Source organism: Pteropus alecto, unplaced genomic scaffold (genome assembly GCF_000325575.1).
Source record: "Pteropus alecto unplaced genomic scaffold, ASM32557v1 scaffold155, whole genome shotgun sequence".
In the NCBI taxonomy this organism is placed as follows: domain Eukaryota; kingdom Metazoa; phylum Chordata; class Mammalia; order Chiroptera; family Pteropodidae; genus Pteropus; species Pteropus alecto.
In genome coordinates, this window is record NW_006438113.1 from 6154521 (window position 1) to 6174112 (window position 19592).

At 47.2% G+C, this 19592-nt stretch overlaps 1 protein-coding gene across 2 annotated transcripts in view; it reads left to right on the plus strand.

Annotated features, from left to right (window-relative positions):
* ZCCHC24 (zinc finger CCHC-type containing 24) overlaps positions 1–19592 on the plus strand; it is a 60644-nt gene that overhangs the window by 4407 nt on the left and 36645 nt on the right. The window contains exons 2-3 of one of the 2 annotated variants that reach the window (XM_015592290.2): positions 7738–7938; positions 8293–11345. In XM_015592290.2, coding sequence (XP_015447776.1) covers positions 7738–7938; positions 8293–8502 — 411 coding nt within the window. In that variant the 3' untranslated portion in view covers positions 8503–11345. Of the gene's footprint in view, positions 1–7737; positions 7939–8292; positions 11346–19592 lie in introns of those variants that run through there. The other variant, XM_006915480.3, reaches the window with a different exon arrangement.

A 19592-nucleotide genomic window follows, 5' to 3' on the forward strand; every position in this document is an offset into this window, starting at 1 on the left:
CAGCCTGTTGGCTGATGTCGCCTGACCCTCCCTCCATCATATAAGTTAACTGAGTAGGCCTAGCCTCAGAGGGAGGACCACACCTCAGGAACCTTCCGAGTCAGGTGGGAGGGTGGAAAGCAAGCAGCATTAGTAATTACTAATTAGCAGTGGCAGACAGCCAGGTGCTGTCAGCACCAAGAGGAGGGTCCTGCAGAGAAGATGGCCCTTGAGTAATGATCTCTTACTCTTGGGTGGTGCTTTAATCTTGGCGTCTCTTTCTTCATAGCTTCCATTTTACAGAAGAGAAAACAGAGGTCTGACAAATCACCCAGCAAGCAAGTGGCAGAGCTAGATCTAGCACTCTTCCGTGTTCTAACTGCAGTTGTCTCTATGGCTGGTCTTGCTGTTCTCCAGGTTGACTCTCGCCTGGATCATTCTGTGAGCCCCAGTGCAGGGCAGGCTGTGTTCACGGACACTCTGTCAAGCCCCAGTGCCTCTGACTCTTCGCCCCTGATCCCCACCTTCTGAGGAGTGATAGCACTGCTTCTGGGTGCCAGCTTTCTTGCCATGCCCCTGCTCTAGTCACTCCCTAGAAACCCAGCATGCGGCTCCATGAGACCTGAGTCCAAGAGAGGCCTGGCTTGGGGAGAATCAGAGGAGATGAACACTGAGCACTTCCTAGTATGTTTGTCTCATACCATAGCCTGCGCGCAGCATCCCTGTTGTCTGGATGGGGAAACTAAGGCTCTTCAGGAGGATGTAACAGTCAGGGCATCAGTGACAGAACCAAGGTTCCAGCCTAGGTCTCAGGATGCTTGGTCTGTGTGTGTGTGTGTGTGTGTGTGTGTGTGTGTATGTGTGTGTGTGTGTATGTAGTGGTGGTGCTGGTGGTGGTGTATCATCTTTAATTCTGTCCTCCTCTGGCCATAGTGGTCTACTTGAGGTTTATGAAAACGCCAGGCAGTCCCACTCCTCAAAGCTTTTGCGTTTGCTGTTGCTTCTACCTAAAATGCTATTCCCTACCCTTGTACAACTGACAGACTCCAAATTACTTCTTTATGGCACAGGTAGATACTCCTTCTCTGAGAGGCTTTACCTGGCTGCCATGGGGAGCATACTTCCCTCCAGCTTCTTTGTCCCACCAGCTTCTGTATATGAAAGGAGAATTGTACATGCTTCTGGTAAAGCATGTCTTAACAATTGGTCTTGCCATGAAATATGCACTATATGTATGTGTCTCTCTCTAGAGTATTGTTGTCAGCACTCTGAGAGTAGGGTTCTTGTCTATTCCACTTGCAATCCTAGCATTCGATGTTTGGTCAGTGCCTGGGATGAACTAGATGCTCAGGTACATGGATGGAAAGATGACTCTAATTGAACCCTCTTCTCCCCTCCTCCCCTGGACATGTGCTTATGTGAGCACTCTCTTCAGTCTCTTAGCCTCTTGTTTTATCTCACAGAAGGACTGTTTATAGATTGCTCGATTAATTGGAAAGAAGTAACATAGGAGATAGTGAAACCTAGAGGAGTCCCAGCAGAAGCTTAGGTGTGCTATTGCTTCTTGACCTTCTTTGGTCATGGACGTCTGAGAATCTGAAGACAACTAGAGTTTCTCTCCTCACCACAATGCATAGAAGCACAGCATACATGCACATGCAGACACACATGCATGATTTCAAGGGGATTATGGTACCCTCATGTCAACAATGAATCCCCAATCAAGGCCCCCTGCTATAGAGGCTGCAAGCCTCAGTGGTACCCTAGACCGACGAAATATTAAGGTCCCTTCCAAAATAAATGAATGAATGAACGAATAAATAAATAAATAGACACATAAATAAACAAATAAATAAATAAATAATAAAATCCCTTCCAGTCTTCCAATTCTGATTCATACTTTCTGCTTTAATTCAATGAATACATTCTAGAAGTGAGAGGCAGCCTGGTCCCCAGTGCTTATGCTCTAGCTGGGCAGAGGGCACATGGCTGTGAAACATGAGCACCTGTCAGATGAGTGGTGACCTGGGTGGGGCAGGAAGAACTGAGTGGGGAGGGGGGTCTCCCCTTTGTCTTCTCTGCCTTGTCCTGCTGCCACTGCTCCTCCATCTCCTTTCTCTATTTCTCTCTCCCTGCTCCCGCTACCAAAAAGAACACAGACTGCTTATTTAAGTTAGCATCTCTCATCGAGCACTGGCTGTGTTTGGGGGATGGTGTTTTGCATGTCCCGGGTGAATGGGCCTCTAGCAGGCAGGCAATGGTGCCGTTGGGGGTCCTGGGTGAAGAGTTACCTGGGTGAAGGTGCCAGCCCTGCCACCTTCCTGACCTACAGAGCTGGGGTCTGACCGCTGCTAGGGAAACCCTACATCCAGATGTGGCTTCATCTTCCCATTGTCCAACTCCTTTCATTGACATCTGATTGTCTCCTCCTCTCCCCAAGCCCAGCCCACATCACCTCTGCTTGTGTGTACGGGGTGTATGTGTGTGTGTTTGACTCCGAGGCTGGAGCCCCAGAAAGACTCAGATAGAAGAAGTGCAGACCCTCTTGGAGAAGGGGTAGAGTCATTTGTGAGAGGAACAGTTTCTTGTTCCCAAGAGAGAGGTGTGGGTGTGAGCGAGTGCACACGTCTGTGTGTAGGGGGATAGAGGGTTGGCTTTTGGGGATGAGAAAACAGTTGTTCAGCTGGTGAAAGAACCCCCACAGAGCTGGGTACTGGGATCAGAGAACTCCCCCTCCAGGTCCACCTCAGGCCTGGCGGGTAGGACTCATCATTCGCCTCTGCCAGGCCTCCTCAGGGGCTGCCTTTCTTGTGGCCTCACTTGCTTCCATGTCCTTCCCTGTGAACGCTGCTCCTGTGTGTGCCTGCTGTCCCGCCTCTGTGGTCTGCACTGGTCTCCTCTCCCTCTAGGCTGTTCTTGGGAGCTTCTGCCCACCTGCCCCAACATTAGTCTGTCCCCCTCCCACTGTGCCCTCTTCCTGTCCTGGAGCAGGGATGAGGGGGGAAGAAGAGGAGCACAGTTTGACAGGTTGAGTCAGCTCTACCTCTGTATCCCGAATCCCTCAGCAGAACCACCAAACCCAGGGCTCAAACCCCTCACATAGTTCAGAGAAGCTGTTGCCTCATCTCGTTAGCACTGAGGGGCTTGACAATATAATGTCACAAGGCCTGTGTACCAAGAAGAGTGGTTTGCACCTGGCATTTTTCTCTGGCTCCGCTTCCTAGAGGGGAAGTCAAATCTTGGAGGCCGTGTAGAGGCTGAAATATAACAGGTCAACAGATCTGGGTGAGTGTGAATCTCCTCTCAGCCACATGCTGGCTTTGTTACCCTAGGCAAGTTGCTCAGCCTCTCTGAGCCTCAGTTTCCAGTTCTGTGAAATAGGACCAATAATGCCCATCCAAATAGTGTTCTTGCCAGGTACAAGAGGACTAAAAAAGGGAAAGGATCCAGTCAACTATATGACATAAGTAGGATCAGAATAAACTTTAGTGTCTTCCAATCTAACTTTCCCCAGTGACCAAGCCAGAATCATCCATGGAGGAAGGACACGTGGTCTCTTCTCCTAGGATGGTGATTTGGGCCTTAATGGCCCAGAGGCTTCCACCCAGTGCTGCCCTCAACCAGTGCCCAGAGAAGCTTAATCTGGGGTGAGAGGACCCTCCAACTTAGTCCACAGGAATTTGGAGACCCCAAACCTAAATCCTTCAAGGTGTTAGGGCATCCGTTCCCTCTTCTGTTGAGTGGGACTCCCAGGCCTCCCTGCCTGTGATTTTCTGCACCCAGGAGAGTCATGGGTGTAGGAGCAGAAGAACAGTCTGGGCTTTGGGGTGACAATTGTTGCAGAATCTTTGCCTTCGGGGATGTCCAGCCTTGTGGAGACATGAGGAGACATCACCATGCAAAGAGATTAGAAAGATATCAGTGCTCCTTCAGGCAAGGGCAGGGGAATCATGGGGTATTCCCTACCCCCACCTATAGCACTGAGGGACAAGGCTATGGCAGGGAGGTCCAAGAGGCCCCTGGAGGAGGCCAGGGCCTTTGGGGTTAGCAGGGCCTCAGGAGCACCTGAATCTGTGCTTTTTATACGTTCCTGTGGAGCTTGAGGCGTGAGTAAGAGGAAGGGGTGGGTTCAAGGCCCACCATTAGTTTTAGAACCAGATCTAGAACAAGTTTTGGAGGAGGTTTGTATGGATGGACACAGAGCCTCCTAGGGGTGGATAGCAAGTACAGAACTGAGGGGAGAAAAGCAGTTCTTTGGAACATGGAGAGGAGCAGCTCGAATGTTGCAGAGTAAGGGGCTGACTGATGAAGGGAAGTCCTTTCTGGCCCTGCCCTCCGGCTACAGATGGCAGGACCTGGAACAGATGGTGCCCTTGTTGATTAAGTACCATCTACATGCTGGGCTCTGGGGGTGTCTTTCAACGCCTGGGTATTGGACCTTAAGAAAGTAGGACTGCCGAGATCATCAAATTTGTCCTCCTTCCCTGCCCCATTTTACATTTTACACATGGGAAATCCAAGAGGTCAGGCCCCAGCTCTGCAGCCAGAGCGAGGGAAGCTCCTTGTGTCCTGGCCTCCAATCCATTCAGTCCTCACGGGCCGTGGAAATGGCTGAGAGGCCAACTCACCTTTCACCTCCATGGCCGGAGCTCTTCAGACTTCTTCAGAGAGGAAACAGCTTGCTGCCCCACCCACCCTTTTCGCCACAGGCAAGCAGGACTCCTGGCCCTCAGGCCTGGCAGAGTGCCCTGGTCTATGGCACTGGGCCTCTCTGGGTCTCAGTTTCTCCGTCTGTGAGAGTGAGGTTGTGTCAGCTGACCACTCTCTGTCTCTTCAGCTCTAAGGTAGCATCATGTTGCATTGGGGCTGGAGCAGCCATGAGGGACAGGCCAGAGTACTCTGGAGGTGGAAGAGGCAGTGAGAGGGGAGCTCTGGCCTCACCTCTCTGACCAGGAGCTGCCTGTGTAATGGGCGAAGCTGTGACCCTTGTGAGGTGTCAAGCAGCCAGGGAGAGGGCAGCCTGCTCAGAGGCCTCTGGCTGCTCAGGGACACCCACAGGGCCACCCATAGGCACAGGAGAGTGGCCGCAAGATGGTGGGGAGGAAGGGGGAGGTTTTTCAGGATATAATTAGTGCAATTTCTGGCATCCACTGAACTTCTCCTTCCTCTTGACAATTTGCTGCCAAACAGTTCTGATTCCTGTGGACTTGCTTAAATCTTATCCAGAAAAGAAAAAAGAAAGAAAAGAGGGGGGAAAAAAGAGAGTTGTTATTTGTGAAATTGCATTTCCCAGCCATGAGGGTGAGTCACTTGAAGCATTTGGAGATTCAAGTTTCGTGTTTGGATGAACTTTTCTCTGGGAGGCTGGGGCCATGCTGCCCTCGCTCAGGCCCGTTGGGGTGAGGAGAGGCCTAGAGTCCATCTCTGGAGAAACCTTGACCCCTGGAAAGTCCGGGTGCACCCAAGGCCTGGTAGGGTTGTACCTGAATTGCCTGGGGGACCTTTAAAAACACAGATTGGGGCTGGGGGTCAGGGAGGAAGAATTAGTGTTTAATGGGGACAGAGCTTCAGTTTGAGATGACAAAAAGTTCTGGAAATAGATGGTGGTGATGGTTGCATAACAAGGTGCATGTACTCAATGCCACTGAACTGTACACTTAAAAATCATTAACATGGTAGGTTTTATGTAATGTATATTTTACCACAATGAAAAGTGCAGATTCCGGGTCCTCAGTCCCTGATAGCTGCTTTGGTCAGTCTGAGGCGGGGCCCAGAAAAGTGTGTTTGTTAAATCTTTCCCTGATTATTCACCACAAGTTGGAACGTACTCGTCTAATCTGTACAATAGGGACAATGACTCATAGGGTTATGAGCATCAGCTATCTTAAAACGTATAAAGTTTCCAGGGCCTGGGATGTGGTAAGTGCTCAGTTACCATCTAATCCCATTTCCATTGGAGCCTTCTCACACCCCTTAAGGTTGTCCAGTATTGGCTTGCACACCTCCAGGGATGGGGGTACCTCTGCCTCGCAGGATGGACCACCCCATCTTGGGCCAGCGGAGTTGGAGAGTCATCTTCAGACTGAACGTGGGTTTGTGTGGTGTCTTCCCCTGGTCCTGGGTTTCATGGTAGCACCGGACAGCAGTAGAGCAGAGATGGTCATTAGGAGCCTTTGAGTTCCATGCCCAGTGTCTGGAGGCTGACTGTGTGTTGGGCCTGGGCTGCCCCAGACGTGCTGTCTGTGTCTTTCCTTCCAGATCCCCGGCTCCAGTCCAAACCTACATGAGAGGGAACAGAGCCCAGAGAGGGAAAGGGCTGGCCCAGAGTCACATAGCAGGGTATTCAGAGAGCCAAGAAGAGGGGTAGCACCCAGATAAGTGAGAGTCGTGTCCTCTAGAAGCGGAGTGCCAGATCCCCAGAGGTGAAACAGATAGGCCAAATTATACGTGTGTGAGGGGTGTGAATCTGTCCTGGTTGTGGGGTAGTGGGTGCTTGATCCCCTGGGGCCAGCTTAGCTCACCTCCTCTCACTGAGGGGACACAGAAAGGACTGTCCCCACTTTTGGTTCCTATCTGCCCCGTCTTTGTAAGGGAACCTGAGGCAGCTTCCTCTCAGGGGCTCTTCTCCCCGCTCAGCCTAGGGACTCCCACGAACAAGGCCATGTTTTTCTATTAGCTGCAAACATTAAACCATGTTTCTCCATAGTTCATTCCTGGAGTTCTTGGGCACCTGAGCTAGGGCCAGGGGACACCCAAGCCTTATTCCCAGGTTTGTCATTGACCCTCCTGTAGAAGCTGCCTCTTTCAAACCTTGGCCTTGCCCCAGGAAAGGGGGCCCATGGCCTCACCACAGGCCCCACCTTCACTAAATTCCAGTGTGCCTGGCTGCCTGGAGCCCGTGACTCCTATAAATAGAGACTGTATACACCAGGAGGGGGCCTGGGCCACGTCTGCTTTGAAGCCAGGCAATACATCTGGTTCCTGTCCACTGGAGGTGGGAGAGGTAAGCGAGGTGGGTGAGGCGGCCCACTTCCTCCCTGGGCTCCCAGAGAGCTGGCTGGGCCAGGCCGAGGGCTCCTTGGACAGTATGCACAGACCCTGTGCCACAGGAGAGCGGGCAAAGTGCTGAATTTCAGTCTGCTCTTCTGTCCAATGGAAGCCATGCGGCTATCTGATGTACCTCTTCCTTACAACTTGGAGAAACTGAGTCAGCTCAGAGATAAGTGACTTGTCTAAAGTCATTCCACTAGTAGGTGGCAGAGCCCAGATTGCTTTCTGCTATACCTTCATAACTCCTAGCAGTGTGTAAAGAAGAACTAATGATAATAATAATTATCATTATCATCATCATTATCATCATCATCATCATCATCATCATAATCATCACCATTTACTGAACAGTTTGTAAGTGCCAGGCAGGAGATAAGTGCTATACCTTTGTGGCCTCGTGTTAGTTTTATAGAAACCCTAGGAGGTAGATATCATTATTCCTGTTTTCCAGATACGGCCACTGAGGCCCAGAGTGGTTAAATGGCTTGCTCATGGACACACAACTGGAGTTAGGGTTTGGACTCAAGCTCCAGGAGGCCAGAACCCATGGGCAGCTGAAGGATCATTATGAATTCACGTGTGTGTGTGTGTGTGTGTGTGTGTGTGTGTGTGTGTGTGTGTGTGTGCCATGGAAATTTCCTCGAGGTCATGGCTGCAAAAGAGTATGTCCAGGCTTTCTGGAGCACTCAGAGCCTCTGTCCCTCGCAGGCGCTGAGCAGCGGTGTATACAAGAGTGCCTCGCCCTACGGCTCCCTCAACAACATTGCTGACGGCCTCAGCTCCCTCACCGAACACTTCTCTGACCTGACTCTCACCTCTGAGACGCGCAAGCCCAGCAAGAGGCCCCCGCCCAACTACCTGTGCCACCTGTGCTTCAACAAAGGACACTACATCAAGGACTGCCCCCAGGTAAAGCAGCCCAGCCCAGGTTAGGCTCATGGGTCGGGCTTCTGTGGGTAGGACAGGTGGAGCAGCCCCTTAGGGCCCCTTCCACAAACAAGTGGCTCTGTGGCCCCCTGGTCTCCACCTTTTTGTCCCTTCTGGTATTTCTGAGGCACGGCTGGCTGGTGTGGATGGGACAGAGCCCAGCTTGGGTCTGCATTGGTTAGCCAGCAATCTGCATGGGGAACCCCAAAATGAGGTTCTGAGCTTTCAAGTCCCCACCAGTCTCCCTGCCAGGGTGGGTCCTGTTATGGTGGGGTGGGATGGGGGCCAGCAGCCTCCTCACAGCTCTCCTGAGACCCTGTCCCCTCACACTCACAGGGAAGGAATGCAGGCTCTGGGCCAGGAATCCAGATGTTCGCCCCTCCCCCAGACCCTACCTCTGCCTCCTCTGCAACAGGCTTCCCCAGCCTGCGGCCTGTGAGGGAGGACACCAGGAGATTGTCGGTGTGGAGAGCAGCCCCCATTTCTCACCCAGTGCTTTGCCATGACAGGGCAGGGCTACCGGGGCAGACCCCACTCAGGAGATGACCCCTGGCTCTCTGACAGACATGGCTTTGGAATCCTGGGGAGAGAAGTTAACAGTTGTTTTAAATATGATGTGAAATTATCAGTGATTTTTCCCTATTATTTTTTCCATATTTTCCTGTGTTTTTATGATGTGGTACTGCTTTTATTTTATATATGTAATGGAAATGGAATCCTGGAAACTTAGAAAATCCATGTAGTCTCACCCTCCAGATGTTGGAAGCCAAGGGTGTGGCTGGGTGGGTCTGGGTCCCTCCAGGACCAGCAGGAGGCCGAGATGTGCTTCTTGCCTACTGCTCCTCATGCTTTAGGTCCTTGCTACTTACGGTACAGCCAGGCACGGCCACAACAGTGTCGTTTCAGAGCTTATCAGAAACGCAGAATCTTAGGTCCACCCCAAAACTGCATTTTAGTAAGACAGCCCCCCTGCCATGATTCATGTATACCAATGAGCTCAGCCTCCCCCCAGCCCTGGACAAGAGAGGCCCCCAAACCCTGATTAGTGGGAGCTGACTCACTGGTGGCTGTTTTCTAGTGGGCCCTGTCTGCTTCTCGTTATGCTCTAAGCTGGGGGCCTTGGCAGGAAGAGATGTCAGCAGAAGGTGAGGCCCTACCCACCAGGGGTTCTCTGAATAGGATGAGGAGCAAACGGGCAGCTGAGCATCTGATTGGTCCTCAGGGATGTGCCCACCCAGTCAGCAGCACCTGTGCCCTCCCCAGCTGAGTACCCAGCACAGGGGCTTTCTGCTCTCAGTCATTCACAGCAATCCTCAGAAAATTTCCTCCTTCCTCTCCTGCCTACAGCCTGTGAGGTGGGCAGAGCATGACATAGCCCCACTGAAGGAGGAGACACTGTTGTGCTAAGTGCTCTCCAAGCATTATTTCATTCAGCGCTCACAACCATCCAGTATATAGAGTGCTCTTTTTAACCTCATGTTGCGTGATGTTTTGTGTGAGTCAAGAACTCACACAGGGTCATCAAGCTGATCAGTGGATGAGCTGGGATTTTAAACCCTGCAGACAGGTGACATTCAAACATCAACAGGGCTTCTCGGGGCTCAGAGGAGGTGAGCAAGTGTGCCCCTGCTGAGCTGGCAGCCTGGGAAAGCTTCCAGGAGAAGGAGGGCTTGAGTGGGACTGGCTGGTCGATGGGAGAAGGGTGGCAATGTCTCCCACAGCATGACTAGTACTCAAAGGTGATGGATGGTGAGCCGGAGGCAAGGGGATGGCGAAGGGATGTGTGAGTGTGTATTTGCAACTATGTGTGCACATGGCTGCCCTCTCTCCAGACAGGGTCACAGCTCTTCTAAATGTGGGACAGAGGGCCCCTGCCCTCAGTGCTTCTTGCTTTCTAGCACAGGGCTAGTCCTGTTTCTTCCCTTATGTGGTTTATACAGAGTGTTCACTTATCTTGTGCAGGGCTCTTAACTCTTTGGCAGAAATAGGAGTAATAGCCCCATTTTACAGTTGAAGAAACAGAGTCTCAGAGAGGCGAAGTGCTGAGGGGAGAGCGCAATGTGTGTGAGGACCCTGGTCTGGGATATCAGCATCCTTTGCCTCCCTGAACATCCATGCCACTCCAAGTGAGACCTTCATGGCCCATGGAGCCTCAGTTTCCCCCTTGAACAGGTAGAGGCCCTCTTCTGGCCCCATCTTAAACCTGATTCTGTCTGGGGCTCCTGCAGGCCCAAGCGTCTCCCTCTACTTGTCAGGAGATGTGGGAGAGCAGAAGCTTGAAATATCAGTTTCATCATCTGTAAAATGAGGCTAATGAGGACACTAACTCATAGGATTGTTGTGAGGCTTCAATGAAATAATGCATGGAAAGTACTTAGCACAGTGCCTGGCATACAGTGGGTGCTTGATAAATGTTGGCTAGCTTTGTTTTTTCTCCCTTGATTCTTAACAGAGAGTACAACCCACCTGGCAAGGTTCTAGGTATTTTGGCAGGTTGGCATTTAATTGGGTGTTCCCCACCCCTGATCTGACCACAGGCTCAGAAGCAGTGCTGGGCTAGAGTCTTCTCTGTATCCCTCGATGTCTGACCTGCACATCAACCCAAAGGCTTTTATAAGCCATGGAAATAAAATATTATAAAGAGCTCAGCATATATAACATTTAAAAGTGAAACGCTTGTTTTGGTAACAGCTTTAATGAGATATAATTTACATACCATATAATTTACTCATTTAAAGTGTACAATTCAATGATTTTTTAGTATATTCACAGAGCTGTGTAACTATCACCGCAACCAGTTATAGAACATTTTCTTTACCTCAAAAAGAAACCTTATACTCTTTAGTTGTCGCCTCCTGATCCCCCAGCCCCTAGCAACCACGAATCTACTTTCTGTCTCTATAGATTTGCCTTTCTGGACATTTCATGTAAATAGAATCATATAATGTGTGGTTCTTTGTACCTAGGTTCTTTCACTTAGAATATTGTTTTTAAGGTTCATCCATGTAGTAACATTTATCAGTTTCATGATTTGAGAAGTGTTGCATCCTGTTCTGTTTTCTGGATGAGTTTGTGAAAAATTAATATTAATTCTTTAGATATTTGGTAGAATTCACCTGTGAAGCTATCTGAGCTTGGGCTTTCTTTTGTGAGTAGATTTTTTTATAATTACTAATTCAATCTCTTATTATAGGTCTATTCAGATTTTTTATTTCTTCTTGAGTCAGTTTCCGTAGTTTGTGTCTTACTAGGAATTTGTCCATTTCATTTGCGTTATCTAATTTATTGGCATACAGTTGTTCCTTTTTATAGAGATAATCCTTTTTATCTTTATAAGGTTGGCATAATGTCCCCCTCTTTTATTTCTAATTCTTATAATTTGAGTCTTCTCTCTTTTTTCCTTAGTCAGTCTAGCTAAAGGTTTGTCAATTTTGTTGAACTTTTCAAAGAATCAACTTTTGGTTTAGTTCGTTTCCTCTATTATTTTTTTATTCTCTATTTCATTACTTTCCACTCTAATCTTTTTGTGGCAAAATACATATAACATAAAATTTACCATCCTAACAATTTTTAAGGGTACAGTTCGGTGGCATTAAGCACATTCACATTGTTGTCCCATCATCACCACCATCCAGCCACAGAACTCTTTTTTATCTTGCAAAACTGAAACTCCGTACCTATTAAGCAATAACAAAAAATCTTTCCCTCCTGGAGCCCCTGGCAACCACCATTCTACTTTGTGTCTCTATGAATTTCATTACTCTAGGAACTTATTATAAATGGAATCATATAGTATTTGTCCTTTTGTAACTGCCTTATTTCACTTATCATAATGTCCCTAAGGTTTATTCATATTGTAGCATGTGACAGGATTTCTTTCCTTTTTTAAAGCTAAATACTATTTCTGTGTGTGTGTGTGTGTGTGAGAGAGAGAGAATGAGAGAGAGAGAGAGAGAGAGAGAGAGAGAGAGATTGAGAGAGAGAGATTACCACATTTTTTCATCCATTTATCCAACTGGATTACTTCCACATTTTGGCTATTATGAATAATGCGGCAATGAACATGGATGTACAAATATTTCAATTCTTCATTCTAATCTTTATTATTTCCTTCCTTCAGTTTGCTTCAAGTTTAATTTTCTCTTTCTAGTCTCTTGAGGTGGAAAGTTAGATTACTAATTTGACATCTTTCTTCCTTTTTAAATGTACAGCACATCCCTGAATAATGTCCTTTCATTCATGTTGCTTCATTATAACTGATGATATGCTGTCAGAACTTAGCTCTTGTTTATATCCTTTAGCCTGTGATAAAACTGGTTTCATTATACGCTGTTTCGCTTGAAGTTGTAGAACCCATCAACAACATTAACTGAGGACTTAGTGCAGATGTTTACAACTCTACATTTTTCTCTGAGCTACAGTACATAAATTTTGATATATATGTTGTATCTTCATTTTCATTTATCACGGGGTATTTTCTGATTTCCTTTCTAATTTCTTCTTTGACTCACGGTTATTTAGGAGTGTGTTATTTAATATCCACATGTTTGTGAGTCTCCCAAATATCTATTTTTAATGATTTCTGATTTTGTTCTATTGAGGTCACAGAAAACATTTTCTATTATTTCAATGCTTCTAACTTTATTGTGGTCTGTTTCATAGCTTAGCATTTGGGCTATCCTGGAGAATGTTTCTTGTGCACTGGAGAATGTAATCCGCTGTTGCGGGATGGAGTGTTCTATAGATGTGTGTGAGGTTTATTTAGTTGGTTCATAGCGTTATTCACATCATGTTTCCTTGTTGATGTTCTGCCTAGTTCTTCTATCCATTATTGTAAGTAAGAGTATTGAAATTTCTATTATTGTTTAATCGACTATTTTTTCTTCAATTCTGTCAGTTTTTGCTGCATGTATTTTGGTGCTCTGTTATTAGGTACATCTGTGTTTATGATTATTTTTTCTTGATTGATTAATCCTTTTATCATTATGAAATGTCCCTTTTATCTCTAGTAACATTTTTTTGTTTTACAGTCTATTTTGTCTGATATTAGTGTAGCCAGCTTTTTTATTGTTGCTGTTTGCATCAGGGGTCCCCAGCGCTCGAGCCACAGACCGATACTGGTCCATGCCCTATTAGAAAATGGGCCACACAACAGGAAGTGAGCAGCGGGTGAGCAAGTGAAGCTTCATCTGTATTTGCAACCATTCCCCAGCACTAGCATCACCACCTCCCCTCTACCTCACATCATCAGGCATGAGATTCTCATAGGAGCACCAGTCCCTGGTGCCAAAAAGTTGGGGACCACTGGTTTACATGATGAATCTATTCCATCCTTTTACTTTCAATCTATTTGAATCTTTTAAGCTAAAGTATGTCTAAAGTACAGTTGGATCTTGGTTTGCCTTTTTTTTCCAATCTGACGGTTCCTGCCTTGTGTTTGGATTGTTTAATCCATTCACATTATTGATAATACTGTCGTTAATGCTACTTTGCTATACGCTGTTATCGATAATAGTTGGATTTACATATGCCATTTTAATATTTGTTTTCTAAATTATTCGTGGTTTTTTTGTTCTTCTATTCCTCCTTTAATGCTTCCTTTTGCATAAATGATAATTTTTTAATGTAACATTTTAATCTCTTTAATGTTTTTTCCACTATTTTTAAAAGCTATTTCCTTAGTGGTTGCTCCAGGGCTTGTCTTATACATCTCAACTTATCAGAATCTGCTTCAGATTTATACTAACTTCACTCCAATGAGAAATAGGAATATTACTCTTATATAGTTCTATTCTCTTTTTCTTATTTTTGTAGCATCATTGTTATACATATTATATCTATGTTACAAAGTTAACAATAGTAGTTATAACTATTACTTTATATAATTTTATGTGTTTTAAAGAACCTGAAGAAGAGGAGAAAACAATTATATGTCTATAGCTTTTGTCAGGTTAGCCTTCTTATTTCCCATTTCTGGTTTTCTTCATTTGTTGCTATGAATTCAGGTTACCTCCTAAAGTCATTTCCTTAGCTGAATATAGATTTGCTCCCACCTGCCTCCTTTGTACTGTTATTGGCAAATATATTTACATTTCTATGTGTTATAGGACAAATAGTATAATTATATGCATACTGATGTATACAGTTGCTTTTAAAATCACCTAAGAAAGGAGAAGAAATATTCATTTATACTGTCTTTTACAATTACATAATCACCTTATCATTGTTCCTTGCTGTTTCATGTGTATTTGCGTTACTGTTTGGGGTCACTTGCTTTCAGCCTGAAGAATTTCCTTTAGTATTTCTTGAAAGGTTGATATGCTAGCAATGAATTCTCTGTTTTTGTTTCTGGGAATGTCTTTATCTCGCTTTCATTTTTTAAAGATAGCTTTGCTGGGTATAGAATTACCACTGATAGTCTTGTTTTCTTTGAGCACATTGAATATGTTATCCCATTACCCTTTGGCCTCCATTGTTTCTGACGAGAAGCCAGTTGTTAATATTATTGGAATTCCATTGTAAACATTGTGTCATTTTTCTCTTGCTGCTTTCAAGATTTTCTCCTTGTTTTAGCTTTCAGCAGTTTTATTATAATGTGTCTGTGGGTCTCTTCATATTTATCCTACTTAGAGTCTCATGAGCTGCTTGGATGTGTTGATTAAAGTTTTTCATCAGATTTGGGAAGTTTTCACTATTATTTCTTTGAATATTTTTTTCTGCTCCTTTCTCTTCTCCTCCTGTGGAATTATTATTATTTTTTTTAATGGTATAAATGCTTTTAAAATGTTAAATGGGAATGGAATGCACAGAACTCTAAGCCAGCCCTGCCTCGTTCCTGAAGCTGCCCATGCAGCTCCAGGGCTCTGAGGAAGGAAAAAGTGAAAATGTTGTTTGGGCATTCGCTGCCAGTGCCCCAGGTGATAGGACACAGGAACCAGGGGATGGAAACCTGTTCTTTTCCAAACTTAAGGGTAGGATAGAGGTGTTCAGGGCTCAGCTCATCAGACCGATGGGGCTTCTCACAGGTCTCTGGGACAGTGTGAGGAGAATTGGGCTCTTCAGGAAGGTTCTGGAGACCAATTTCCAATATTGCCAAAGGGCAGCCCCTTTTTTGTGAAGTGAAGCTGTGCCTGGTCCAGAATCTATCTCCAGCCAATGTCAGTACTGGCCCAAGGGGGCTAAGGAGACAAGAATGTCTATCATTCGGTTCTTAAAAAACCTGCCTCTCCTGCTGTCTCTTCAGAGCGTGTCCGGCCTCTTGTTCAAAGGTAATAATAACATTAACAACAACAATAATAGTTTCTAAACATTGAGTTTACCACTGAGCTTAGCATGTGATATTCATGGGCTCATTTCATTCTCTCAAAAACTCTATCAGTCAATTGCTAGATGATAAAATCGAGGCCCAGAGAAGTTAAGTCACTTGCCTAATGTCACAGAGCTAGTGAACAGCAAAGCTGGAATTAAAACTTGGGTCTTTCTGATTCCAGAGCCCATACTTTTCTAATTAAATTCTACTATTGGCCTTAGCATCCAGACTTTACTATCAGAAAGTCAATTTGTTTGATTATTTCTTAAAGATGAGTTGCTGGAAATAGGGACAAAGACAATATGGGAAGAGGTTGTAAGAGGCCTGATCTGACCAAGTCCATATGTCTGGTAGATTCCACTACTGGTCCAGCCCAGAGTGTCTGCTGTTCTAATGCAGTCAAGGAGGCCACAGGTGGGTTGGGGCTTCCAGCTCTGGTGGCTGCAGAAATTCCAGGTGGCTATAGGAGAGTCACGGTCGCTATCTATTGGGCCTACCTGTAGGTCCTCTAAGCATCTTATGTTAGCCTTTGCATACCAATGTGGCAGGACCGTGAAGACCTGAGTCAGTGTCTTCTATGAGCCAACTGTACTTGTCTGCATGGGTATGTGTGTTTGTAGTGGGAGCTTGGCTCAGTGTCACATCTGTGCTCTGGACACACAGTGTGTATAGGACAGAGCCAGGCCCAGGACTCATTATAATCACTCAGCACTGCCAGAGCTCCTACCATGTGCCAGGCCTATGCTAGATAAGGTTCTACCCCCGTCCTCAGTGGGATGGAAGGAAACAGTATTGGCTGTTCAGGGTGATCAGGGCTACAGCAAGGTTTGCAGTGAGGGACCAGCTCTTCCTGGGCTTCATGGGAGGCCTCAGAGAGGAGGAGTCTGGGCCTTGAGTAGGGAAGGCTTCCAAGCAAGTGTGTATGTAACAGGAGTATGCTTTGCGAGAATTGTGGGCCCTTGGTGACAGCTGGCACTCCGGGTGCCTGAGGGGAGGAGCAGGAGGTGTGGCTGCAGCAGGTGGTGAAGGGCCTGTGTGCCAGGCTGCACAAACTTGGACTTTATCTGGAGGGCAGGGAGAAGCCATCCAAGGGTTTTAGGTGACATGTTCGGATTGGCATTTTAAAAGATCACGCTGGTTGCAGGTTGGAGGCTGGGCTGAAGGAGGCAAGATTGTAGATTAAACAATCTTGTATGTCCTAAGGAGATACAAGGCAAGAGTGAGCAAAGGATAGAGGCAAGAGGACAAATTCTGGACACTATGAGAATGTAGCATCTGTGGGGCATGGTGACCAGGCAAGTGAGTAGGAGAGCGATGAGGTGTCAAGAGCTACCAGCTTTCTGAGGTATTCACCTGGGCAAGCGGGGTATCACTAACTCGGATATAAATACCTGCTTGAAAAGATAGGCTCGCCTTCATTTATTTGTTCGGCAAATATTTTTTGAACACCTACTATGTGCCGAGCACACTGTAGGCATTTGAGGACGCCACAGTGAATAAACCAGGAAAGGTTTCCACTCTCTTGGAGTTCGCCTTCTGGTTGGTGAAGTCAGACAATACGCACAAATCAATAAGAAAATAAAGAAAGAGGAGGCAGCAAGGAGTGCTCTGCAGGGTATCAGTGCTTGGATAGAGAAGGCCAGCCACCTTCTCCAGGGGAAACAGTAGGCCCGTGGCTCTTTTAGGGGCCCACAAAAATATTTTCATTTTTACTTATTTTAAAGCCAGGAGGAAAAAATGAATATAATAATAATGAATATATAGTAATGAATCCAGCCCGGATAATATTTGTCCATGAATATATATAGTAATGAATCCAGCCTGGATAATATTTGTCTTTATACCACCACAGTTGTAAAATATCACTTTTAACAACTTTTTATGTAGGAAGGGGTCTACAGGCGTCATACTGTGGCCCTGAAGAATATCTGGGGGCTGCTTTATATTGGGTGGCTACCATGGGCCTCTCTGATGATAAGATGTGAAAACTCCAGATAATACCCTCCCTATAAAGGTTCGGGGTCCATATGTGACAATAAGAACCCTGATGTTAATGAAGGGACATCTTGTTGAGGTCAAAGGAAACAGCTTCAAATTTGTAACCCAAAGACCAGAGTTCAAGTTCCAGCTCTACTATTTACTGGCTGTATAGCCTTGGTCAAGTCACTTAACCTCTCGGGGTTACGTTTCCTCACCTCCAAAATGTATCTGCTGGTTGGGGTCAGTGCAGGGCTCCTTGCCCTCAAGGCACACTCAGAACCTCTGTAGGAATGGAGACTGGGGTGAGCTTGGGGGCAGTATACCCAGGTCCCAGTACCCTTTCCCTAAGCCCTCCGTCCACCCCCATGGCGGTCAGGCCCAGCCACACCCAGCCCGGCAGCCTCGCATCAGGCGCTGAGTTGAGAGCAGAGATGCTGTAAGCCCTCAGCGTCCACCACTCCCAAGATGTTCCTGGGCAACTGGTTTCTCCTTTGAGAGAGGTCTGAGGGGTGTTGTCAACTGCGTCTTCCATGTCCAGCTGAAGACGGGGCACTGTGAGGGGTCGGGGAGGGCCTGAGCCCAGGGGAGCTGCCATTCCTGAGTCAGCATGCCCAGGGCTGCTAATGAAATCCAGATGTCAGACAGAAAACAATCATCACCCCCACCCATCTGGCAGCTCGAGTTTCTTGGAGATTGCAAAAGAAGGGGAAAAATAGAGCAGGGAGAGAATTGAATCCTAGAACAGCTGAAACCTTAGAGGTGGGATGTAAATAGTTTCAGGATCCTGCTGGGAGGAGGGGCAGGAGGAAAGGGGAAAGCAAAGCCGTTTAGGCCCCCTTCTCCCTGATTCTCATCTCTGCAGCACCCTGGACCTCAGTCCTTGCATCTCTCCCCAGGTCAAGCAGGGTGGTCTCTGTAGGGTGTACTAAGGAGGCAGGAAAGGCTGAGACCACTAGCCCTTTTCTGACCCCTGCCTGGGGTTTCTAATGCCCATTCTGGTGCCGACTTCACTGTAGGCCTGGGTTTTCTCTAGGGCAGAGTGGCTGGAGACAAGGGAGGGGTCAGGCTGAGGGGGACTGGGTATGCAGGATTTCCCTTGCAGAACTTTTGGGCCCAAGACCACTGACTAGTTCAGGCCCATCAATGTACTAGGGGGGAAACAGCTTTTCTCATAGTACAAGGCCAGGACTACATTTTATGAAAGATCAATAGAGGGAGGAAGGGAAAGTTGTGGGGGAGAGAAGGAAGGAAGGGAGGAAGGAAGGAAGGAAGGAAGGAAGGAAGGAAGGAAGGAAGGAAGGGAACATTTGTGAAAAATAAAGGGGAGAAGAGTCAGTAGGGAACGCCTTCAGACTACAATACAAGTCTGACTGGGAGGGAGGGAGGAAGGAAAGAAGGAGGGAAGGAAAAAAGAAGGAAAGAAGAGAGAAAGGGAGGAGAGAAGAAGGAAGGAAGGGACAGAAGGAGGGGAAGAAGGGAGGGAAGACAAACAGTGTCATGACTGGATCCCATGAAAGAAGGACTGGGCCCAGGGCCAGTGGCCTGTGTATGTACATGACAGGCGTCATTGCAAGGGCTTCCTCAGGAACCTGGGGCTGGCTCACTGGCCATGGGGCGCAGGCTGTGATGTTCCAGCACTTGGCACAGAACCTAGAATGTCGTTGAGTGCTCAGAAAATGTTAGCTGGGATGGGCGTGGCTGGGGATGGTGTGGCCACTGCTGACATTGGGGAAATCCCCCAAACCAAGTGTGTGGCCTCATCCAAGGCCCTCTCCTTGTGGCATGGCGGTTCCAAGCACAACCCCTGAAGGGTTCAACCCCCAGCTCTACCGTGGACTAGCTGGGGGCCTTTGGGAGAACTAAGTGTCTCTAGGCCTCAGTTTCCTCCTCTGTAAGATGAAGATAATAAAAACTTACCTCATGGGATATTGTGAGGATAAATGAGTTATTTTATCTGAAGTGCTGAACAGAGAGCCAGGCACCTCATACACACTGTAAGTGTTAGCTGTCGTGACCATGTCAATGACCGTCATTATTATTGTGCCTCAGTTTGGCTGGTTTGAGAAGTTCCAGAGATCTAAGAAAGTGCTTCAAGGTTGTGGGAGTTCTCAGAGGGGGCTCTGACCCTATCGTCACACTCTCATCCCAGAGAGGGAGGCCGTGACAAGGCTGTACTTTCTCGGTGCCTTGGGGTGGGGGGTGGGGCGCAGGCTCTGGGGACTTTGGGTTACCCAGGTTGGCTTGAGGGGTGAGAAGGCAGGAACTGGGTCCAGAGGCTCCGCTCAGCCCAGGATGGGTGCCCCAGTTGGGGAGGGGTGATGGGCCATGGCTGGAAAATACCCAATTC